The sequence below is a fragment of the Myotis daubentonii genome, chromosome 1, assembly GCF_963259705.1.
Source record: "Myotis daubentonii chromosome 1, mMyoDau2.1, whole genome shotgun sequence".
In the NCBI taxonomy this organism is placed as follows: domain Eukaryota; kingdom Metazoa; phylum Chordata; class Mammalia; order Chiroptera; family Vespertilionidae; genus Myotis; species Myotis daubentonii.
The window spans coordinates 5,694,085-5,717,883 of NC_081840.1; the positions used below are offsets into that span (position 1 = coordinate 5,694,085).

At 61.5% G+C, this 23,799-nt stretch overlaps 1 protein-coding gene and 1 long non-coding RNA gene across 5 annotated transcripts in view; both read left to right on the forward strand.

The window, feature by feature from the left end:
* Positions 1 to 23,799, forward strand: part of EVL (Enah/Vasp-like) — a 119,850-nt gene that overhangs the window by 95,357 nt on the left and 694 nt on the right. For 3 of the 4 annotated variants that reach the window (XM_059686215.1, XM_059686211.1, XM_059686214.1), the window contains exons 4-13: positions 8,349 to 8,412; positions 11,769 to 11,824; positions 12,452 to 12,681; positions 13,313 to 13,434; positions 16,220 to 16,280; positions 17,567 to 17,630; positions 18,876 to 18,942; positions 19,035 to 19,097; positions 22,242 to 22,308; positions 22,687 to 22,744. In XM_059686215.1, coding sequence (XP_059542198.1) covers positions 8,349 to 8,412; positions 11,769 to 11,824; positions 12,452 to 12,681; positions 13,313 to 13,434; positions 16,220 to 16,280; positions 17,567 to 17,630; positions 18,876 to 18,942; positions 19,035 to 19,097; positions 22,242 to 22,308; positions 22,687 to 22,744 — 852 coding nt within the window. The remainder of the gene's footprint in view (positions 1 to 8,348; positions 8,413 to 11,768; positions 11,825 to 12,451; positions 12,682 to 13,312; positions 13,435 to 16,219; positions 16,281 to 17,566; positions 17,631 to 18,875; positions 18,943 to 19,034; positions 19,098 to 22,241; positions 22,309 to 22,686; positions 22,745 to 23,799) is intronic. The other variant, XM_059686218.1, reaches the window with a different exon arrangement.
* On the forward strand, positions 19,110 to 21,072 carry LOC132229761 (uncharacterized). Its single transcript, XR_009451715.1, has 2 exons — positions 19,110 to 20,215; positions 20,247 to 21,072. It is a non-coding gene; the product is annotated as an uncharacterized LOC132229761 (long non-coding RNA).

Consider the following 23,799-nt stretch of genomic DNA (forward strand, 5'->3'; position numbering starts at 1 on the left):
GGAGGCAGCGGGGGCTGGGCCAGGCAAGTCAGAGTGTAGGAGGCCTCAGGTCCCCAAGCAGGATTTCCCAGGGGAGCCAGCGGGAACCACTGGTTTCCTGGCTGGGGAACAGCATGGAGGAGCTAAGCTTTCTGTTTCACGTGAAAGCAGGGGCTCAAAGGTACGAGCCTGGGGCACAGAGACCAGGAGGGGGCTGTCGGAAGACCCCCAGTAGGAGAGCATGCGTCTGGGATCTAGGCAGGGCAGAGAAGGTGACCTGAAAGGCAGTCTGTGGGAGAAACGGCACTTCCTGCTGTCCCTGTCCCCTCTGGGGACAAGCAGAGGGCGGAGAGCAGGAGAAACCACAGGGGACCGGGAAGCAGCCGTGGCTTTTGTGAGAAGGTGCTGACTTGGTGTCAGACAGGGAGACTTGGAGGTGATGCCGAGTTTGGGCATGACCCACAGACGTTCTCTGCGTACGTTGTGCCAGGCCCTGAGCTTCCCTCTCAAGGAGCTCATGGTTCAGGGGGGTGAACTGCAGCTCCATGTGGGCAGTGAGTGCAATCCTTAGGACAGAGCAGGGGGCTGGGAGAGGACCCAGGAGTGCTCCATGGGGACAGAAGCCCAGCCTGGACCCGAGTTACTCCTGTGGGCCTGTGGGTTTGCCAGTTGGGGAGGTGCAGATGAGCTTCCTGGCAGGTTGAGGGATCCGTTTCCTGCGGGCCTTAGAGCTGGTCGTGCTGGTAAAAAAACAAACAAACAGGGCTCTCGGGGAGCAGGTTAGGATAGCAGCGGTACGATGGTGAGGAGAGGTAGGCCAAGGAGCAGCCCACAGGGACGCCTGGATGGCCCGAGGTGGAAGGGGTAGCCCAGCTGAACAGTGCCCGGGGTTCTTCCTTTGGCTCCGGGCCCGCCTGTCTCATCCCATCGCCCACAGGCGACCAGAGGAGAGCCGTGGCAGGAGGTTTCCTCTGGCAGACCCTCCCCCGGGCCCCCAGGGCTCCCTGGAATCGGGTAGACAGGAGGGTTCTGATAGGTTAGCTGGGAAGCCGCATTAAAGATTGAAGCGTGAAGCCCATCTGACGGGCGCCCGAGGATCGGTTTCCCACTGCAGGAGCCAGGCAGCTGAGGAAGGAGAGGTAAGTGGCCAGGATGCGAGGAGCGCGCCTCCCGGACTAAGCCCAGGGGCCTGCCCGTAATGGTCAGCAGGGAGTGGACCTTCCACTGCTTCTGCTTCTGCCACTGCGACTGCACCGTGCTTTGCAGAGTGAACTGTAGGTGACGGGCGCCTCCCTCCTTCCTGCTCCCCAGGGCCTCTCCTTCCGCCCCAGCTGTTGGGGGTTGGGGTGGGAGTGGGGGGAGGGTCATGCACTCTGGACCTCGGGGGCCAAGTACCTGCCACTGACCCATAGAGGGCTTGGAAGCTGTTTACACGCAGGCTTTGCAGGAGGGGCGGGTGGAAACAGCAGCGTGCAGACGGGGCCTCGGGGCATGAGGGCTCTTGTCCCGGCAGCACCGGTCACGTGAGGCGCAAGTGGCCTTGGGCGAGTCAGTCGCCCTGTCCGAGCCTCGGTTTCCCCACCTATAAATAGGTCTGATGGGCCCTGCCCTGGATAGGTGAGCAGATTAATCAAAAAAATGATGCGCAGGAGCTTTGTCACACCGTCGGGGTGGCCGGTTTTTATCGCACTTCGTTCCGTTTGCGATTCTTTTAAAGGCTTGTTGTGTATCCTGAACTGAGCTTATTGGGAAGGGGAGAAACAGTTTCACTAGGAAACTCACTGGCCTGACAGAGCCTGCGGGGGGCCACGCAGGCCGGTGGCCGTGCCCCAGCCTAGAAGCTGGAAGGCCTGGGTTCCAGCTGCTCCCCCAGCGTTTAGGATGTGTTCCTCCCTCAGGATCCTCTGTACGAGGAGAGGTTCGGGAGGGAGTGCTGCTCGCTGGCCCCGGGGTGGCACAGCGGCCTCCTGCCGCCCTTGTCCCAGGGAAAGGACTTTCCTCTAGCCACCAGGTAGGCGCTCCTGACTGTGGCCTTGGGCTTTAGTCCCTCTGGATTGAGTCTCTGCCTCTGCACGTGCTGACCTCCCAGGCCCACAGGTCATGCAGCCATGGGTCACCCTGGGGTTGCACGGACACCGGTGGCCCAGGGGGCGGGGGGCAGATCTCCCGCGGGGTTGCAGTGGGTGAGGCATCAAATGACTGCTGGTCTGAGCTAACCAGGCCGCTTCCCACTTGAGCCCACTGCGAGCCTGCACTCAGTAACTCAGTAGTGAGGACCGGGCAGAGAGGGCACTAGAAACACTCCGGGGAACGTAAACAAGCAACGAACCAGGTGTTCAACAAGGGAGGCAGTGGGAGTGTGTCTGCTGCTCAGCGGGGGCAGGGGTGCTGCTGGGCACAGCATGCTGGAGTAGACACAGCCCTGGAATGGGTGACATTCGTCCTGGGCACTGGTCCCAGCTCTGCCACCAGTTCCTGTGTGGCCTTGGCCAGGTGACTGATCTGTGGGCCCAGATCACGGGCTCCATTCCCGCTTGGCAGCAGGAACCTGGAAACGAGAGAGGAAGACGTGCTAGGGAATTGGCCTGGGAAGGCTGCCTCCCCCCATGTCAAAGTGTGGCTGTCAGTCAGTCCAAAATGGAGGGGCCTTCTTGATAAAGGAGAGGAGCCAGCCAGAGAGATGGCAGAGGGGGGAGGGGAGCCACGGGGCTTGGGCCTCTGCCCAGCGCCGGCCAGGTGGCTGTCGTGTGCTGGCCAGAAATCCCATCGAGCCTCACGGAGCAGGTGCTGGATCCTTTGTCTGGGAGCTCCTGGGAGCTCAGGTTCCGTCCCTTCCGGAGGCCCAGGGGACGCCTTTCCTATGGAGGCTAACTCGAAACCTGGCCATCCCTCTGTCCCAGAGGAGCGGGGGGCCGGTGTCCCCGAGCCTCATAATGTTAATGGGTAGGCAGGACGATGGCCTTTCTCGGGAGGAGGTGTCAGCAGTGCCCGCTGCAGGCTGTGCCTTGCGCCCGCCAGTCTCACGGGGCTGGGGGCCCAAAGGGCTCTTCCCTCTGGGGACTCTGCCGTGTGTCTTTAGTATAAGGTAGGGCATCCTTCATTTGCCTGATGTGGAAATTGGAAAGAGGGAAGTAATCCCACCGTCCAGAGAGAGCCACTGTTACCATTCTGGTACATTTTCTTCCTTGTCCCTCACACTGCAGAGATTTGGAACCCCATGGCCTTGGCTCCACCCTTCTCATTTTATAGGAAACTGAGGCCCAGAGAGGGGCTCCCCATAATTACTTGTGGCAGAACTCTAGCAAAAACGGGGGTGTCTTGGCTCCAAGTTCCCTCTGCGGGGGTCTGTACAAACTGGAACAGTCCGGAAGAGGCCAGCCAGGAATGGGGAGAGACTGGGAATGGGAGTGAGGGGCAGCAGAGGTCTAGAGGGGCACAAGCACTGTTCTCACTGTCCAGCAGCCGCCAAGCCACCAACCCTGGAAAGGCTGACCGTCTGTCCTGCAGGGACCGCTGGGGGCGGTGCTAGCGAGGTGGGTCTCAGTGCACTGGGAGGAAGCCACTGGCAGCTAGAACCGCCCTCCCCTCTGTGATCAAGTCCCATCACACCTTCAGCCCTCCGCACAGAGGCCAGACCAGGGCAGCCCGAGAGCCTGGGACAGGCACTCGTTTGCACACACCTCACCCAGGGACGGAGCACCAGGGCAGGGACAGGCGGGAGGCAGCATCAGGCAGACCCACAGCCTCACTTCCAGAGGCCAGCAGGTGCTGAGACAGGCTGTGGCTCCTGCCCGCCCCACCCCACCCCTCCCCTCCCTCTCTCCCACGTGGTTCATGTGCTCAGCCCTTCCTGACCCTCTGAAGGACCCTTGCTCCTCCCCACCTCTCTGCCCACCCTTCCTTCCTCTGGAGGGATGTCCAGCATGTGCTTCAGTGCCCTGGGGTCACACGCAGCAGAGGAAGGCATTAGCTTCAGAGCCTCTGTTCTGGGGCTGGAGCTGGCTTCACTGGTGACTTATGTTACCAGCTTTCCAGCTTCTCGTGGAGAAAATGGAATGAGTGTGAAGATTCCAGGAGGGCTCTCTGTAAACTGCCCAATAAACTTGAGTTCTCTTCCCTTTCCCTTCCCACTGTATGTTCCAAGTGCCTCCACCAGTGGCCTGCAGTGTCTCACCTGCTCTCGAGGCTTATGGGGCGCAGTCCCAGCCCAACCAGTTTCCAGCGGTGAGAAGAGCTGTACAAATGTCACCTGCCCTAGTCTCCACAGTTGGCTGGAGATGCGCAGACCATTCGCCCAGGGCCCAGTCATTTATTTTCAACAAATATTTACTGAGCATTGACCAGAGGCCAAGAACTCTGCTGGGTGCTGGGAACCTGGAGAACAGAGCAGTCCTATCCCTGGAGCGTAAAAGGCGGACTCTGTGGAGGTGTACAGGCTGTGTCCTGGGACGAGGGCCCAGCGCTGGCAGTCCCTGCACGGCGAGCGTGACCTGGGCCCGCCTGCCCCCTGCCTGCCCCAGCTCTGCAGCGTCTCCTGGAGCCCAGCCTCCTCTGCTCTCCCGCCCCTCTCCGTTAGACACGGGCAGCTGTCCTGGGCACGATCATCCCTCTCGGTGGGACCCTGTGTCAGATCATGGCAGAGATGGGGATGGGAGCCTTTAGGGAGGCTGCCTGAGCTCATTACCACCTGCTCCCAGGTGAGAAACTGAGGGCTACCTCCCCAGGCCTCAGGGCAGTCCAGGTAGGGACACACCGCTGACCAACACAGAGGTGACCTCAGACCTCCTGGCCCCACTGCCTCCTTCAGTCTGGCCCACGTCAGTGCCTCTGGTCAGCCAGGCTGACTCTCCTGGGTCCCCATCTGTGGCTCATGGCTGGAGTCTGGCCCAGCGACCCCCTCCCCCAGTGTTGTTTTCTCTGCTGTGTCCCCCAACTTCAGTCCGCTCCCAGATTCAGCAAGCTCATGACACCAAGGCCAGCATCTTGAGCCCCATGGCACTGGGCCAGCCCCCTCACCTCTCAGAGCCACCACCACTCTGTGTCCCTCCGGGGTGGGGGGTCCAGCTGGGGAGCGGGCACTTGGTGGGCTTAGGGAGAGAGGCAGGTCTGTGCGGAGGCGGGCCCAGGAGAAGTGGCTGCGGGGTGGGCTGGAATCCTGTTCGATGGAGCTCGGACTGAACCCCGTAAAGGTCAGGCTTGTGTTTCCAGAGCGTAGTCTGCACTGTCAGCGTGGAGAGCAGACAGGAGGAGGGAAGGTGGAAAAGGCTCCCGAGGGAGAGCGAGGCATCACAGGAGGCAGATGCTGAGGCGGCCACACGGCGATGGATTCTGTCGGGTCTCAGACACAGCAGCTGTGGGACTGGGTAACTGACGAGATGTGGGTGGAGGAGGAGCTGGGTCCCACCCGCTCCCTCGCCTGGATCTTGGAGGTGGGACGTGACTAAAGGTGACTCCGTGACACAGGAGCCTGTGGCCTCCTCCCTGGCTTCCGATGCTCCACCAGGAAATCATGCAGGTGACTCAACACAAGACAGGGAAGTGGCCACCAGCCACCCAGTGCCCCACCCTGAGATTTTCTCACTGGGGAAGCACTTACAAATGTCTGTACCAGCAATTTCCCAAGGGATCCCAGACAGTTCTGGGGGAGCAATCCTTCTCCCAGTCTCCCCACCCTGCCCCTGCCAGGGGGCAACCAGGCCAGTGGGGGGAATCAGCCAGGAGACCGTCTGCTGCAGGTACCGTGGGCCACTGGGCAGACCCTTCCACAGGGAGGGACTGTACTAATGTTCAGGACACTCAGAGCTCAAAGCAGACTAACATTTCTTAGTTTAAGCAGAATTCATGGAAGGCCTTATGCAACCCGGTGTTGTCTCTTCCCTCTGTGCTAAGATGCCAGCTGTCTAATTTTAAAGCATGTCTCAAGTACAGGGGCCAGAGCCCCTGGGGACAGCGAGAGCCCCTGTTAGATCCCCCACCTCTGGAGGACAGGCTGGCGGGGCGCTGGGAGGAGCCGAGCTCTACAGTCCGATGAGGGGCCCACGCACAGGATCAGCACAGACCACTGTGCGGACAGCTGGCTGCCATCTGGGGTCCTCACAAAGGGGTGGCCAACACTTCCTGTGACCAGGCCAGTGCAGCAGACGCAGAGACCTTCAAGCAGCTAGTATTGCCCGGGTGTGAGACCTCGGTCCTAGGGTGGGGCCTGGCCAGGGTATGGTGGGCTTCAGGCACTAGACAGGGTCTCCGGGACAGGGCCTCGGCCTCCAGAAGGGCAGCCTCCAGATTCAGGCCGTGGGCTCAGCAACAGAGACTAGGGCTAGGACGCCCTCCCTCCTGCCTCGGCCAGGACGTGGGTGGGTCAGAGCTGGGGGACCCCTGTCTGCTGCGTGAACACCAGGCAGAGGCTGTGCACCCCTGAGGCTGCGACCCTGTGGTCCTGCTCTGTGGCAGCGGCCAGCCGCCCCTTCTGTGTTCCTCCTCCTCAAGCCGGTCTCCATCCGACCCCGCAGTGTGGTTGAGTTTAAGGAAGAAAGTGTGTTTGGCACGCAGTTTGAGTCTGGCTTCACCACCTGCCGTCCGTGAGGCCCTGAGCGAGTCACTCCCCCGTTCTGGGCTGTTTCCTCACCTGGTACAAGCGGCGCTGTCGGGTGGGGCTGGGAGTTAGAATCAGGGCTTTGAGGAGAGCTGCTGCCGCTGTCATTGCTGCTCTCATGTTCCTGATGACCAGGGAGCCTCCCGGGACCTGAGCCTGGCCCGCTGGGCGAGGGAAGAGCTTGTCCCTCGGGTCTTTTTAATTGAGAATGTTTCCTTTCTTTGTTAAACTTTTCAGATTTTCTGATGTCTGTTAGACTGAACATATATTACATGTTATTTATAGCCAGGAAAATAAATGTTTTAGAGCACATAATTATGTGTTAAATAAAGGGAAAAAAGTATTTAGAGACAGGGAAAGAACATAACACTTACTTCCTACTACAGCCAGGCCACCACGCCAGGCATCGTTAGTCACCTCTAAAAAAATCCGCAGGCCTCTCCCCTGCTGCCCCCAGAGCAGGCCTGGCAGGTCCACCAGGGAGTTTTCCTCGAGTGCTGGGCGGCCTCTCCTCCTCCCACCCACCTGGCCCCCACCCACTATCGGGATCCTCCACACCGGGGCGGGCAAGCCCCAAAGCATGGCTCAGGGAAACCATGCCAGAAGCTGAAGATGCCGGGGCCCCGGACAGCAAAGCCTGAAACTGTCAGCTATGGAGGCCAATAGAGGGTCTGGACAGGGCTGCCAAGCAGAGAAAAGCATTCAGACCATGCTGCGCCACACGGTGGAGGAAATAGGGCCTTCGAGGCGGGGGGGAGGTTGGCACCTCAGAGTAAGAAAGCCCTTGCTCACCTGGGAGGCAGTGGGGTGCACCCGAGGACCTGCCCGGGAGGCACACGGGGTTCCTGTGCTGGGCAGGAGGCTGCCCGCAATCAGAGGGTCCGTTTCAGCTCTGAGATCCTGTCACCCTACCCCACCGGGCCCCTGATCCAGGGCACAGCCCGCTCACCCCTCCTCTGCCTGAAGCCCCTCCAGAGGCCTTCTGCACCAGGTGGGTTTTGTCGCAGGCTGATGCTGTCACCTCCTCCTGGGAGGAGACAAGCCCCTGCCCCACCTAGTCAGCGAGAAAGAGACTCCACACTCCCGTGACACCTGAGCTGGCAGAGGGAAGGAACAATCAGCTCTTTCTTGGGTGGGGCAGAAGCCTGGCTTTTCCTATAAATGTGACAGCACCAGCCCTGTGTGGACACGGGTCATGCGCAGGCCTCCCCCTGCTCCAGGCCCTGCCTTCAGGGTCCAGGGCAAGGGTGTGGCCTGGGAGGCTCCACAGTGACAGCTCTGCCTCCACCGGCCACTCCCACCCCACAGCCGCAGACCCAGAGGTGCAGGCAGCCCAGGGCTCACCCTGGCTCTGACACTTACCTGCTCTAGGGCTGTTCCTTTGCTCAAAAGTCGGAAGAAATGGGTCTTTGGGGTTTGGTGACGCCAAGTAAGTGCACTGGCGATTTTAGTTACAGTGGCTTCGGGGGACAGTGGCAAGTGAGGAAGTGGAAACGGCAACTGTGGTTTGAGAGGCATCGGTAGCCAGAAGGGGTGATCTGCACCATGTGAAAACGCCATCCCACTTACTGGCTCCGATGGAAGAGCCACACGAAGGGTGAGAGAGGTGACTGAGAGGCTGAGAGGGGGCCGGCTATTACACAGGTGTCAGAACCCCTGTCGAAAGGTCAAGGACGCCTCATGGGACCGACCAGGAGGACAAAGACAGGTCCAGGTGTGTTTGCCGGGGCCTTTCTTCTCCACTAACCACCGTACTCTGTGCTTCTCTGCCCCACAGGCCCGTCCACCCAGCGGCAGGTGCAGAATGGCCCCTCTCCTGATGAGATGGACATCCAGAGAAGGTAACACCCCCCAGCAGGGCCCAGCCTGGTGGCCAGGGCACCGTTCAGCCAGCGCAGGACACGCCGCAGCTAGGGCCAGGACTCCCAGGACAGGGAGCAGGCCTGAGCAGAGAGGAAGAGGGAGCCAGGCCATTGCTGCTTTGCCCGGGGGGGTGAGCCCGTGGTTTCACAGAGAGCCCCAGGCCTCCCGTCGCAGCCCTCGTGAACCAGGCAGTGCCCTGCGTGCTGTGCTCTTAGCTAACACGCCTTCCAGGTGTATGAGGAGGTAGTCGGCATGACGGGAAGAGATTGGGTCACGTGGCCAAGGCTGCCTGGGTCTGTCTGACTGAGGCCCTGGCCTTGGCACCATCCTGTGCCGTCTCCCCTCACTCTGTGTGAAGGCCTCGTGAGACCTGGCCCTACCCCCCTCCACTGGAGGCCTTGGGCAGGCCACGGCCTCTCTGGAGGACCTCAGCCCCCTGCCCACTCAGCTCCCGGGAAGGTTAAAGTGGCGGAGGCCATGAGAGCACTGTGTGAGCCAGGGCCAGGGCCGCGGCGATGTCCTTGTGCGGCCAGCCTGTGGAGGAGGCAGCTCCTGGGGGGCAGGGCCCTAGGATGGCACCCCATCCGCTCCGAGCTGCTCCTACAGTGTGCGAACTGGGAGGAAGGGCAGTGCTGTTGTCCTGATGTTACAGCAGAGGTCCTGGTGGCCAAGGAGGGCGTGGCCTCCCAGGTCACGTTGCCAGGAAAGGCAGGGTCAGGACTTGAACCTGGGCGGCCATGCCCTGCGGGGCCCTGCCTCTCTGTGAGGCTTTGCATCCAGCTTGTGGGAGCTGCGCCAGGAGGTAGGCCTGGTCCCCACCATGCTCCCCAGCTTCTGGGGAAGGCCAGGGCCCCAAGGGCTGTGGCTAGATGCCAGTAGGGCCCCAGGCTGGGGTGGGAGGGATGTCCCAGCCTCACCTGGCCTGAGGCTCCCTCGGGGTGTTCTCTCCAGCCTCTTCCTCCCCCTGGAGAGAGGGATCTCTGAGCGCGCTGCTCTGACATGTACTTAGGACCCTTGGCAGTTCCCAGGCCTTAGTTTCCCATTTGAATATGACAGGGATTTTTTTATTTTTGTTTTTATTTTTGTTTTCATTATTTTTTGTGTCTATTTTAATTTTATTTTTAAGTTAAAGTTTACATCAGTATTTTGTATTAGTTTCATGTACTGCATAGTGGTTAGGCAATCGTGTAATTACAAAGTGGTCCCCTCCGTACTCCCAGAACCCACCTGGCAGCATACAGTTCCTACAGTGTGACTGCCTGTGCTCCCCGTGCTGTGCTCTACACCCCATGACTGTTCTTAACTACCGAGCTGCACTTCTCGGTCCCTTCACCTTTCTCACACAGTCCCCAGCCCGCTCCCCTCTGGCATCATCATCAGTCCTCTGTGTCTGTAAGTCTGTTTTAATTTGTTCGTGTATGTTTTCGACAGATTCCGCATATAAGTGAAATCAGGGTATTTGACGTATTCACTGAGCACAATACCCTCCAGGCCCTTTGTGCTGTGAGGATGGCAGTGTTAGTTTAGTCCTCGCTCTGCTCAGGTCAAGCAATGAGTGGGGGAGGGAACGCTCCCTGGAAGGACTCCTTTGCACTAACTCCCATGTTGACTGACTCCTCAGGCCTGTCTTCTGGCCTCAGGAAAACAGCAACTGTTCACAAGGGCTCTGCCCCACTGTACCCCCCACTGCCCTCAGGGCAATGGGAGGGCTTGCCCAAAGGAGGCAGGAGTTAGAGGCAGAAGCAAGTACCTGGTCCAGCCCAGCTCAGCCGCCCGCCAGGTCCCAGAGGGCATGAGTGAGCCCTACCACACGGCGAGAGAATGCACCAGGGGCATGTGGGCCTGAGCAGACCCTCCCTTGGCTCTCTCAGAACTGCTTGAACATCACCACACGCTGCGTTGTCTTAACCCACCACCCAAGTCCAAGGCGTGGGCGGCCACTGGCTGCAGGCAGTTCAGTGTTGCCAGCAGTCAACTGGCCGCAGGCCGGAGCGCCCCTGGAAGTCAGTCTGTGAACGGCAGGAGGCAAACTACAGAGCAGGGGCCCTGCTGGTGCCTGCCAGGGTGGCTGACGGAGCCTGCACCGGGAGCTGTGATAAGCGCAACCCCATTTGTAAATACTTCCAAACACCTCATTTTACTGAGGGCTTCTAAGTATGAATTCTGCTGGGCAGGGTGGAGTGTGGGGTGATGTCTCGGCAGTTTAGAAGGAGAGGCTAATGGAGTTGCTGCTGGGAGTTGTTCAGACACCTTTAATGCCAAAGGGTCTTTTCTGTTATTTTTTAGGTACCAGGTATAACTCTTAAAAGAACTCCCTAGGACAGGTGATAGGATGCTTATTTTATGGAGGAGAATCGGAGGCCCACAAAGCCAGGAACCCCAGAATGGGAACCAGAAAGCTCCCTCCCTCTGAATGGTCTTTGCAGTAAACTGTGACCTTCCTCTAAGAGGCGAGCAGCTGCACTCACTGAGTGTGGGACCCGGTGCCAGGCACCAGAGAAAGGCCAGCTCGCCGTGCACAGGGCGCAGGCTCACGGCCCACGGCCCCCCTGCCATGCAGACACTGCTGGCCTCCAGTTCCGCCTCCCCTGAGCCAGGTGGGCATCGAAGCGCCCTGCCCCCTGCTGCACAGCAGGCATTTAGGGTGGGCGCACACCGGTGAGGCTGCTGCCGTCCCTGGTCCACATGACTCCTGAGCCCCCTCCTGCTCCAGCGCCACCGTCCCAGATTCTGCGGGCGTGTTTGTGGGTCAGTGTCCTCACTCGACCGGCCTGTGAGAGTGCGCGAAGCTGCTCTGCCGTCAGGAGCTCGGTGTGGGTTCCCCGCGAGGCTCACAGCCTGCACTGCCCGCACCGCATGGCCCTGCCGTGGAGGCCAGGCCTGCGGCTACACCTGTGCCGAAAAGAATGAGCACGTGCCCACAGAGTGTCCGCTTCCGACAACCCCCAGCGCCTGGGAATTGTTCCGGGACTTAGCCAGGTGCCGTGGGGACAGGACATTTGAGGTCGGGTCAGCTGAGGCCACAGGCACAGAAGCCAGGGGGCCCATCCAGCCTAGAGGAAAGCGTGGTCACTCGTCCACATGGCGCCCGAGCCTTCGTGGGGGGCTCCCTGTTTAGGGGCGCCTGAGACTCAGGAGGCTGCCGGCACCCACCTGTTTGGAGATCTTGGACCAGTCACGTGGCCCACCTCTGTTAAGTGGGGGAGGCAAGCCCAGTGGCCATCAGAGGCCCCCCCCCCAGCCCAGGGCACACAGTGGGTCCTCGGGAAGAGCCGGCAAAACCCAGCCTTGCAGCCTGTGCTCCGTGGACCCCCCTGGTTCTTTTGCTTTTCAGACAAGTGATGGAGCAGCAGCGCCAGGAGTCTCTAGAGAGAAGAACCTCAGCCACAGGTGAGAGCCTGCAGGCCTGCTCCCCATACTGCTCGGTGGCAGCCCCCCACCGCGGTGGTGCCGTGCGCATCGGGCCCCTGTGAAGAGCTACATAGGTCTCAGTGTGCCAGTCACCTTCGATGACAGTAGGGGACCCAGAGAACAGGAGAGAGTGGGCGGTTAGCTCAGCTTGGTGGCTCCTCCCACCAGCCTCTGGTGCTGGATGTTGAGGGGAGATAGGGACGGGACTGACCAGCACTCAGCATTGCTCCCTGTCATGGGGCCAAGGGTCACTCACAGTCGCACCTCAGGGACCAGCATCTGCCAGTGCCTAGGGTGGTGCAAGGCACAGAGAAGGGACACAGAAGAAAGGGTACAATCTGAGCCACCAAAGACCTTCCTCCCCCTGGAGACCCACCACTAGAGCAGGACAAAGGTAGCTGAGCTCAAGGGGTGTTAGACACTGGGTCCAGCCAGGGGACTGGCATAGGGAGTGACCGGAGCAGGGCCAAGCTCACCCCAAGGGGATGGAAGAGGCAGCCTGAGCTGTCCCTGCTCCCTCCGAGCAGCAGGCTGACCTGTCCCTCCTCCCTCCCAGGAAGCACAGTGAGGGCTAGGGACTAACTGAGCTCCTCTGTTGTGTTTCAGGACCCACCCTCCCACCGGGGCACCCCTCATCTGCAGTCAGCGCCCCCCTCTCGTGTAGTGGGCCTCCACCCCCGCCCCCACCCCCTGTCCCACCGCCACCCACAGGGGCCACTCCCCCTCCCCCACCCCCACTGCCAGCCGGAGGAGCCCAGGGCGCCAGCCACGACGAGAGCTCCGTGTCAGGACTGGCTGCTGCCCTGGCGGGGGCCAAGCTGAGGAGGGTCCAGCGGGTAAGCGTCCCTGAGCACAGCCGGATAGACTGGGGCCAGTTTCTAACTGCCGAATGGACGGAGCCTTCCCCTGTCCCCATCTCCCCGAGTGCAGCCCCGCCCTCCCCAGTCTGGACACCACCTCTGCCAGCTGTTTTCAGTGAGAACCGGACGGGACGGCACTGGGTAGACCAGGAGCCGCTTGTAACCTGCTGTGATCCTCACAGTGACCTTCACAGCAGGGCGGGAAGTGGTTCCCTCATCAGGCGCAGTTAGGACTTGGGCCCCGGGTCCATCTCTCCGTCCGTGCTTCTCATGGAAACCAGCCCCCTCAGGCCCAGCCTCACTTCCGGAGCCCTTCCGCCCACTGCTGGAAGGCAGAGCTCCTGGGCCGGGCCGGGCTCGGACACCTCCGATGGGAGGCCGGCTTCCATGCCAAGGATTGTCTCCCCTCGGGTCACGCTGGGCGCCAGGAGAGCGTCCACTGACCGGCCAGGCCTGGTCCCTCTCTGTTTGTCACCTGTGGGTCGGGGGGATGGGACTCGACCCCTTGGGCCTCTTCTGCACTGCCATCGTGGGAATCACACGTCCCGTGATCCCCTCGAGTGACGTCCACCACGACAGCAGACTAAACGCTGGTCCTTCCCCGCAGCCCGAAGATGCGTCCGGGGGCTCCAGTCCCAGCGGGACCTCCAAGTCTGACGCCAATCGGGCGAGCAGTGGGGGCGGAGGAGGAGGCCTCATGGAAGAGATGAACAAGCTGCTGGCCAAGAGGTAGGGGTTTAGGGGGTTTTAGGGCGTTCGGGGTATTTGCCCACCTCAGCGGCCCCAGCACCGAAGGAGAGCTCTTGCCTGAGCCCAGGACGCCTTGTCACCTGGGCTCAGCCAGGCGGACAACCCTTAAGTTTCCTCTTCTCCTGGGGTCAGTCTGAGGCGTCAGGCCGAAAGGCGTCCGTGAACTTTAAAGCCCTCCCCACTTCAGTGTAACAAGGATTGAAGCATCTTTCAAGTACAGCCGTCCTGAGAAGGGAGAAACTGGGCAATAGTTTCAGAGGGAAATGAGGAGTGTTCCCTGCACTTAGGATCCCAACACAAACAAGGTGTGGGCCAGGGCTGGGCGGTGTGGCTGCCCCACGTGAGGGCCATGATGGAGGACACAGGAAAGGGGACTGTGAGGTGGCCAGAGCCTGGAGGACGTCACCCTGAGGTGGAAGAGCAGTTTCATCCATGTCCTGTTGGGCCCTGCAGCCTGCCAGCCACGTCTCTGCCCACACCCGCAGGTGTGGCTCCAGCTTGCCCAAGGCCACTGGCCTGTCACTGGCTCTTAGTTTTCCCCACATGGAACCTGAGCAGGTGGAGAGATCACACAATTCCTCGGAAGGGTTGCAAAACTTGGTTTTACTCGTGAATGTGGCGTGGCGGCAGGAATGCCCTGACAGGTCCCGGTGTCATGGCTCACCTGTCGGATGCTCCCTGTGGTCCAAGAAAAGCCAGGGCCGGGACCTTGCTCCAGCCGGGACCCCTCCTGCCTGCTTTCACCCTCCGGGCTCTTCCCTCTGCCCTCCAAGTCAGCTGAGTGCGAGCTCTCTGTGTGCCCGGGGTCTTCGTGTTCGGTTTCACCTCCTTAAATCTGCTCGGCTCTGCGAGGTGAGGTGGGAGCAGAGGCCCCAGCGTGCAGGTAGCTGGTCCGTCACTTCTCAGCTGGGGCAGAGCCAGCATTTCCTGCCCAAGGCCTCCCGAGCCTGCAGCGGGGCCTGAGCATATAGAGGGGACCAAGAGGGGACAGACAGTGACCAGGTGCAGGGTGACCGCGGCTGCACCATGGTGGGAACAGCTCCCTGTGGGAGAGAGCCGGGAGGGCTTCACAGAGGAGGTTCCACACGTGCTCGGCCTTGAAGGACAAGAACACTTCTGGGGCTGAGGTGGGAGAGAACAGCAATCCAGGCAAAACCAGAGCAGAGGGTGGAGGGCTCAGTGCCTGGGAAGGCTGAGCCGTGCCCTGGGCCCTGGGAGTGGAGAACCAGCCTCCTTGCAGGTGCGCTGGATTCTGTCTCAGAGGTGAGCGGGGCCTCCTGGAAAAACAGGAGGTGTTTTTCAAAAAGAAAACATTCACTCTTCCCCCGAGTCCAAAACCAACACGTTCACAATGACAGCTTGGCCTAGATGGCCCCTAGACCAAAGGGAGAGGAAGTTCCTGAGAACCGGAAAAGGCACGTTGCCAAGAGCGGGTGGGACGCCAGATGCTGGTGGGCCCTACCGAGAACAAACACTTGCACAGCTCGGCGGGGTTACTTGGGTTGCTCTTTGACATCCACCAAGAGGTGGGTGTGGTGGAGCCCGCTTCCTCATACAGGTAATGGCCGACTGCCTCCTCCCTCTGCGCCCTCCCTGCAGCCACCGGGCTGGGGTGGCCTGGCCTGCTTAGGGCGGGATCAGAGTGACAGCGGGTGGGCCAGGGAGCACACCACCGGCGTCCAGGAAGCGATGATGGTGGCTTGCACCAGTTGTCCAAAGTAGACGGGGAAAGGCAGATTCGAGATAAAGCAGGGGGAGAAGCGACCTGCCTGGCTGTGTGGGGAGGAAGATGGTATCTGAGGAGCGATAGGTGGGTGGACCTGCTTCCTGAGACCAGACGGCCGAAGAAGGAGCCCTGTGTGGCTGAGGAGCCGACTGTGTGGGCTCCGCCACCCAACTGGTGACAGCCACCCTGCAGCCCCTCACCACTCGCGGGGCTGGCTTCCTTTTTTCTCATTTTTAAAATATATTTTTTTATATATTTCAGAGAGGAAGGGAGCGGGAGAGAGAGAGAAACATCAATGATGAGAGAGAATCATTGCTCGGCTGCTTCCTGCATGCCCCCTACTGGGGATCAAGCCCGCAACCCGGCATGTGCCCCAGCCGGGAATTGAACCATGACCGCCACACTGGCCGGGCGTCAGCTTCCTTCTTGATGGGTTGCTCACCCCCCAGATCTAAGAGTTGTGTGCCCTGGCAGCTTCGCGGAGCTGAAGGTCCCAACGGCAGGTCTTGGGGAATATTGAAGGTCTACATGTGTAGATTTGGGAGTCGGGCGTTATTTCAAAGCTGCCTTTTCCCATCTCACATATTGGCGGCCACTCAGGTGAGACTTTAAAGTTGGTGGGAAACGCATGAGTTGTCCAGAGGCATCGGCTCGGCTATTCAGAGTCTTTCCTTTCCTGAGCATGTCCGTTCTCAGTGGTGGTCCGTGCTGGGTAGAACAAAGAGGTCCCTCCTTCCTCCCGCAAGGTGGTCTGCTCACCAGGCAGTGGTCCGCAGACGAAATGCTCCCACGGCCCTGGCCGGCAGGTCGCGGCCTAGACGGGCTCCTCTCCCGTCCCATGTGGCCAGGCCAGTTTCGTGTCCAGGGTCATGGGACCAGCACAGAAGACCTGGACACTTCGCCACAGACCCGAAGGGGCTTCAGGACGGGTCCAATCCCCCCACGGGATCCTCTGAGGACCAAGTGTGTCCACACAGGGGCGTCTGGGTGGGTGCGGAACCTCTCAGAGCTGATTTGCTGCTTCTTGCTCTGTGTTAGGAGAAAAGCAGCCTCCCAGACAGACAAGCCGGCTGATAAAAAGGAAGACGAAAGCCAAACGGTGAGCAAGCGCCCCTCGCACCCCCACCTGCGTGAATACCCGGGAAGGCTCACTGGCCCCACGCCAGGCCTTGGGGCATGCGGTGCACTTGGTGCCCGTGATAGGTACGTCCCCAGGTGATCTGCAGGAGCGATGGGCAGGGGGACAGGAGGACGGCGGGAGGGCCTGCGGAGCACTCACTGTCATCCCCACGGCACGGCACCGGCCAGTTAGGCTCCAACGACCAGTCCCACCCACCGCCCTGTGGCACGCCGGCCCGGCAGCCGCACCAGCTGAGCGACTGGCAGAGCAGCTCTGCCGTGGGCCAGGCCGTGCACGTGCTGGGGCCCCAGAGATGGCAGGATGTGGCCTCTGCCCTCAGGGAGGGGACCCAGGAAACACTGAGGGTAGAAGAGAAGGAGCACCAGGGGTCCTGGGGGCTGAAGGAGGAGCCCCGAAAGCCCCCTGGGGCGCCCACGAGAAGCGCCGTTTGCCCTGAGCTTCAAGGCCGAGACCAGAGCATGAGCGCGGCGCAGGGAGCAGCGTCAGCAAAAGCACAGACAGGCCGAGGGCCTGGGAGGCGGCTCTGCCCACCCGCCCACCACGCTGCCTCCACCCCCGCCCGCTGACTCCAGAGACTTTCCACAGGGGGGTGAGGGACACACCTAGCGTTTAGAACACATTTTGGCAGCAATGTTCGTGAACTTGTGGGCTGATGGGGGCAGAGATACCTTAGGATAGATGCTCAGAACCACCTCTCTGGTGAAGGACAAGTGAAGCATCCCACAGCCTCCCCCCGCCTGGTCCCTGGGAAGTGGGCTGTGGGTGGCCACAGCACCCTCTAGGGTCACCCAGACATATCTGTTCCTCACATCAGCCATCAGAGGCGGAGCCAGGCCCAAAGAGCAGCGGTCCCTTAGGTGGGTCCCACCTGGCTGCTCCCCTCTCAGTGGACAGCAAGGCAGAAGCTGCTCCTGGGCGGGGAGTGGCGGGCACACCCAGGAGCTCAGGCGCTGTTGTGCGGAGGGTTGGGCCCTGGGCGGCTGCATTAGGTTGGTGCAGCTGTAGAGTCTGCCCCGCGAGGCAGGAGCCTGTGTCTCCCTGCAGCCCTCTCCTTCCCTGATTCCATGGGCCAGACCACCTCCCACCCGGACTTGGGGTTTCATTTGTTAATAACACTCATTATTTTGCCGATTATAAAAGTAACATGTTCCCTAAGAAGAAACCTAGGGTTTTCTAGATGGCCCTGGTCACAGCCCAACAGCCTTCGGAAGCAGACTGACGGCCAAGCTTCTCCCCCATTTTAGGAAGAGCCCAGCACCTCTCCTTCTCCGGGTACCCGAGCAGCCAGCCAGCCACCCAACTCCTCAGGTAAGAGGTGCCCTGCCCAGCTTGCGCGGGCCAGGGTCTCGGAGCAGGAGGCACTCCCACAGGGCCATGATCCGCTCCCTCCGCCTCACTTGACGAACGAGCAGAGACGGCCAGAGGGGCTGCGCTAGGGGTCTCCCTGCCACCTCCCCCAAAGCCAGCACTCTGGTGAGCCCCAGGCTCCCTCGGTGACCAGGGCAAGGAGTGCTGGCGTCCAAGGGATGGCTGCCTGTGGGCATCGGAGCTGCCAGGCCACAGAACCCACCCACCCAGCCCTGTCTTCCCCACACGAGATAGCGCTGCCTGCCAGCGCCTGTCCAGGACAGGAGCTCCGACCTGCCCCACCTCGTGGCCTGGCGCTGTTGGCGCGTCTGCCTCCCTGGCGGGACTGCTCCATGGGATGCCGCGTGGGCTCTCGGTGAACGAGTGTAAATACCTCCCTCCAGGCCGCGGGGCTGGTGTTGGCCAGTGTAAGAGGTCGAAGCTCAGTGTAGTTACATGGTTCGCTCAGGGCCACACGCCTGCAGCATGGATGTGTCCCAGCACCTGTGCCAGCAGGTCCCAGGGGCGGCTTTCAGGAGACCTGCCTTGGCCTGCGGTCGGCCTCTCTGCTGCCTGGGAATTTTCCCTTCTGCCTCTCTGCTCATCCACAAAGTCAGTGAATTCAGTTCAGTTTGACAAATCTCTTCACAAAAGGGAAATATAATTTAATGCCACTTAATTTAAAAAAGAGGAAAGAAAAACAAACCAGCCGTCACGCCCAGGATAGGGAAGGGCCAGCCGTCCTGTGGGGAGCACCAACGAGTCAGAGGACAGCAGGTGCTCGTGGGGCCCCAGGGGCCTGGCCCCCAAAAGCAAACGTGGGCCTCAGGCTGGCTGAGCACCTGGCGCAGCTTCCTCTGCCCGCTCACCCCTGCTGGTGCTGCTCCAACAGCAGAGGACGTAGCCGAGAGCTCCCGGCGCTTGATTCACATTTCAGGGAGGGTGGGCTTTCATGGTGAGGCTCGAAACCAGACCACACGTCAAGGCCAGCAGGTCCTGAGTGGGGGAGACACGGCTGACAGCAGGGTCATCCACAGCCTGCAAGAGCTGCCTGGGCCCAAGGGGGACTGAGGACAAGCCGGGCATCAGCTCCCCCAAAGCAGAGCTTCCTGAAGGGCGCGGGGGGCGGGGGGGGCTCCTGTCAGGGATGTTGGGCCTGGGAGTCATCTCAGCCCTAAGGCTCCTCGTTCTGACGTGACTTGACAGAGGCGGGCCGGAAGCCCTGGGAGCGGAGCAACTCCGTGGAGAAGCCCGTGTCCTCACTGCTGTCCAGGTGAGCGGCCCGCGGAGGCTCAGCTGCGCCATCGGTGGGGCCGAGGCCGCCACGGTGCCCATTCACGTGTCTGTTTCATTCCCCTGCCCTAGAACCCCGTCCATGGCCAAGAGCCCCGAAGCTAAGAGCCCCCTTCAGTCACAGCCTCACTCGAGGTACCGAACGCCCCTCTCTGGGGCCTCCCTTGTCCCCTGCCCGTGACTAACACAGACCCTGTCCCTGTCCTGTCGTCTAACGGTGCTCTGGCTCAGGGAGGGAGAGACGGGCGGGAGGGCGACCTGCCCAAAGGGGCGTGAGCGGAGCTGAAGGGAGTCCCAGCTCTGGGCTCTGTGTCCTTGGGCATGCCCCACCCCCACCCCGTGAAGAGTCTGTCGGCCTCTGCCTCATGGGCGGCCATGTGGACAGAAGCTGGACACAGGAAGTGCTCACTAGCCACAGCGGCACCCCACAGCTCAGCCATGAGGGGCCTGGCCCGGCGCCCCGCCTCCTCGCCTTCCTCCGAGTACAGCACAGGTCCCCGGGCGGATGCTGACCATGTTTCCCAAACCAAGAGCTGGTGTGGTAACAGGATAGGATATTTGAAACTGAGGAAGCCCCGAAAGGCAGAGACTAGCAGCCCCATAGTAACCAGAGGCCGAGTTGACCTGAACCGCAGGCTCCAGAACCCGGGTAAGAAATGTCTCCGTTGCCCACCAAGATTGAGGGAAGCCCCTCGAATGGCAGAGCAGGTGGCGTCTGAGGCTGGTCTTGCAGAGCGAAAGGGGGGATGAGCAGAGCGCACTGGCCTGGCCCTGCCCCTGGCCCTGGCCGGAGGGGCGATGACACACTCGGTGAGCAGGGAGAGGACTCAGGGACAGCCAGGGCTTGTTCAGGGCCAGTGTCTGCCAGGTCTGGGCGGGGTCCTGCTCATCCTGCCTGCAGAGACCTCATCTCTGCTAGGAAGGCCTGTGATTGGACGGCTGTGGGTTCCAGGTGCTCAGGAGGCTCGGAGGGTCACATGGGAGACAGCACTGGGGACAGGCGCTGTAGCGAGTAGGCTGGGTAGGCCTCCCTCAGAGTGGCATCTGGGTGGCTCTGAGATTGGGGGACCGCCTTCCCATCGGAGGCATGGAACTGCTGAGGCCCTGTGGCTACAAAGTGGGGCGGGAAGAGGAAGGGCAGTGGGTAGGAAGGCGTCTCGTGATTGGACTCTGTGCGCAGGCCCAGTTATGCGCTCTCGACACAGGCGCTGGGCTGTCGGCTGTTGGGGGAGCTCACTCGGCTGTGCAGGGAGGTGCATGGAGGGAGGGGCAGGCACAGAGCAGGCCCAGGAGGAGGCAGGGTGTCCGGGGCACAGTGGTCACTTCCTGCTGCTGGAGGAAGGGCGGGCTGCCCGTGCCCCCTCAGAAGGGGACTCCAGCCCTGAGACAGATCCGTTCTCTAGCGCGGTCCGTCCCTCCAGCAGGGCCGTCCCTGTGCTCACAGGGTGTGACAGTGCCACCATCTGAGACTGTTGGGTGTACATGCCTCGTATGGAGAGAACGGGGGCACAGAGGTGAGGCAGTTGGCCCAGGTGACCCGGAAGGTTTCCGTGGCAACAGGGACTTGAACCTACAGGATGGGTGTGATGGCCTGGGGGTCTCCAGGCTGTACCCACAATTACTTACAAACTCATTTGGGACCACGTTTGGCCTCTCTCTTGAGTTCATCTGGGAGGGGAGGGAGCATTTAATTTACTCGTTTTAATTCCGTTCTGTGCCCGGACCACTGAAGTTCTGCATGGCAGGCAGCGGGATTTCCCAGCTGTGCTGAGTTATAATTGACGTCCCCCTTGTGCAGGCGCAAGGCGTACAGCGTGGCATCTGCCATGCGCGTACGGAGTGCAGTGATTACAGGGAGGTCAGTTAGCCTCGCCTAGTTCCCGGTGTGCGTGGAGAGAATCTCAGCATCTGCTTCCTTAGCTACTTTCAAGCACACAACGCAGTGTTGCCGCCCAGTCACCATCCCCAGAGCGGATCCATCGGTAACCCGAAGTGCGCGCCCTGGACCACCTCCACCCGTCCCCCCAGCCCCTGACAACCACCAACATATTCTTTGTTTTGATAAGTCTGTTGTTTTTCTTAGATTCCATATACAAGTGAGATTAGACCGTGTCTGTCTTCCTCTGCCTGGCTTATTCCACGCAGCCTCATGCCCTCTAGTCCATCCATGTTGCCACACATCGTGGCTTCCTCTGTCTCACAGCTGAATAACCCCACATGTGTGTGTTCCACGTCTTCTTACCCACCCGCCTGTCCATGGACACTTGGCGGCTTCTGTGTCCTGACTGCTGTGGCTAATGCTGCAGCGAACATGGGGGGGGGGGGGGGGGGCAGGTACCTCGTCAAGATTCCCTCCTCCAGCGATTGCATCTCTTTCGCACAAAACCCAGACGTGGGGTTGCTGGCTGTTTCTCGTCTGAGGAGCCTCTGTGCTGTTTCCCAGCGAGGCTGCGACAGCACCGTAGCTCTCACACCTCCTCTCCGTGGCCGTGGACAACAGCGGACCTCGATTTCACCACACGCTCTCATCCGTCCGATCACGGTCACGGTGTGTCCACCAGCCGTCACGTCCACGGACCCTGCAGCGGTTCGGCCACGTCCTTGCCCAGAACACGCAGGCCCCGCCCGCCTCTCTGTCCATGTCGGGACAGCAATCGGGTGTTTTGCTAAGATTTTCCAGGAAAGATTCATGTGGAAGAGACGTTGCCGTTCGAACCAGCTTTAGTTCCAAAACTTCTCGAAGACGCAGCCCAGGAAACGGAAACCTTGGCCTCCGAAGAGCAAAGCCCTGTCCAGGGGCGTTGCTGCAGTCAGGCCTTTAAGCGGGTGTTTGCTGCACAGGCTTTGCGATTCGCATTGTCCTCAGTGCCGCCATTGCTGGCTTCCCGTTTGCCGGGAACAGAGCCCGCGCCCAGGACTAGCTGTCAGTGTTTCTTCCCCGGGGAGGCCGCGTGGGCACTGCCGCCTGCGAGAGCTCTCAGCGCCGGGAGCGGCCCTCAGTGGGACCCTGAGCCCTGACTCTTGGCTGGGAAACATGGTCACAGCATCCCGAGGTCCTGGAGGCGGCGGTAGAACCCTCCTCGCGTGGCTAAGGAGCGGCCACAGATACAAGCACAGAGGGTTTGAAGGGCCACGGGAAGGGGCAGTCTCATCCCGCAGGGCCCGCCCCAAGCAGGAGGCCCTGGTGCGCCCAGGTCCCTGCTCAGGCTCGGTCCCGGTGTGGTGCGTGCCGGCCAGGCCCCGCCCCCTGCCTCACCGCACCCACCGCCCTCTCCCCAGGATGAAGCCGGCCGGGAGTGTGAACGACGTGGCCCTGGACGCCTTCGATTTGGACCGGATGAAGCAGGTGAGCGCGGCCGCTCCTGAGAGGCTGTGAAGGAGCCCGGGGCTGGGACCGCCCCAGAGGGGCCCGCGGTCAGTCAGGGAGCCAGCAGTGGAGGGGGTCGTAGCATTTGCCCCAGGCCCACCCCGGCCCACCGCGGAAATAAACATCCCCTGCCGGCCGGGCACTCCAGAGGGGCCTGAGGTGCTGGAGGCCAGGCAGGGCCGGCCAGGGTGTCCCATCCCCCGGGCACACCATCCTCCCCCCGGCTCCGGGGTGTGGGTGAGGGTGACGCAGGGGCTGTGGCTCCGGAGGGAGGCCCAGGACACCCCCACCCCTTCCAACACCTCACCCCCGCAAGGCCGGCTTCCCGTGCCTGCCTCAGAGGCTCTGCTCCCACAGGAGATCCTGGAGGAGGTGGTCCGAGAGCTCCACAAAGTGAAGGAGGAGATCATCGACGGTGAGTCGGGCTCACCCTGGTCCTGAGGGCGGGCAGAGCGGCACAGCGGCAGGGCCAGGGCGGCCCGGCCGGAGGCATCCGCCCTGACAGCCCACAAGCCCTCCCCATTCTCTAGCCGAGCAAACTGAGGCTCAGACGGTGAAGGACCTGGCTAAGTACACACACCTCCCAGGAAGCAGAGCCATTTTGTGGCCCTGACCCGGCTCCCAGCTGTAAGGCCTGGGCTGGGGGAGCAGGGGTGGCGCTCCCCCAAAGAGCCTGGTTCCAGAGGGCAGGGCCTGGCCACTGTGAGTCACACCCGCCCGGGCCCCCACCGAGCCTTTGATACAGAGGCTCAGATCTGGAGCCAGAGGGGAGGGCAGGGCTCTCAGCAGGGCTGGCTCCCCCCGGGACAGCACGGAGACGCCTCAGGCCCCACCTGCTCCCCACCAGCAGGGGACGAAGTCACAGCTGGGTGGCAGAGGGCTGGCGGGACTCTGGAGAGAGAGGAGGCGAGGGTGAGAGCCTACCTGGGTGACCGAGCCACACCCTGTCCTGGTCCCAGCGGAGAACACTGGGTTCCTGTTTGTCAGGTCCCCGCAGGCCTGAGCCGGACAGATAAGGAGTTAATGAATAGAGACAGCGAGAAGGAGCTGGAGCCAGGACGGAGACAGGCCAGCTATTAACTCGGCTTCCTAGCTGGGCGACCCCAGGAGGGGCTGCCTGGGGCCGGAAGCAGCCTGTGTGGGAGGAGCGGGCAGTGGGGCAGGGGGCTGCGGGCACAGGTGGAGCTGCCTCAGTGGTGAGCGGCCCCAGGAGTCCGGGCTCTGCGGCCGGAAGCGGCCTTTCATCAGACAAGGCCAGGCTCTCATCGGACTTTCTCTGGTGGCCTTGGCTCCAGGCCCGGTCCAGGGAAAGGCCCAGATTTGGGGGAAATCCTGGGGGTGGGGACAGGAGGAAGCAGAATCCCTGCCCTCCTGGGGGAAGAGCTCAGGCCAGGGACGGGGGTGGGGAGGTGCCCACCTGCCCAGACCTGCCTGGGGCTCCTGGTGCCTGCCTGCCCCTCCCGGCTCCAA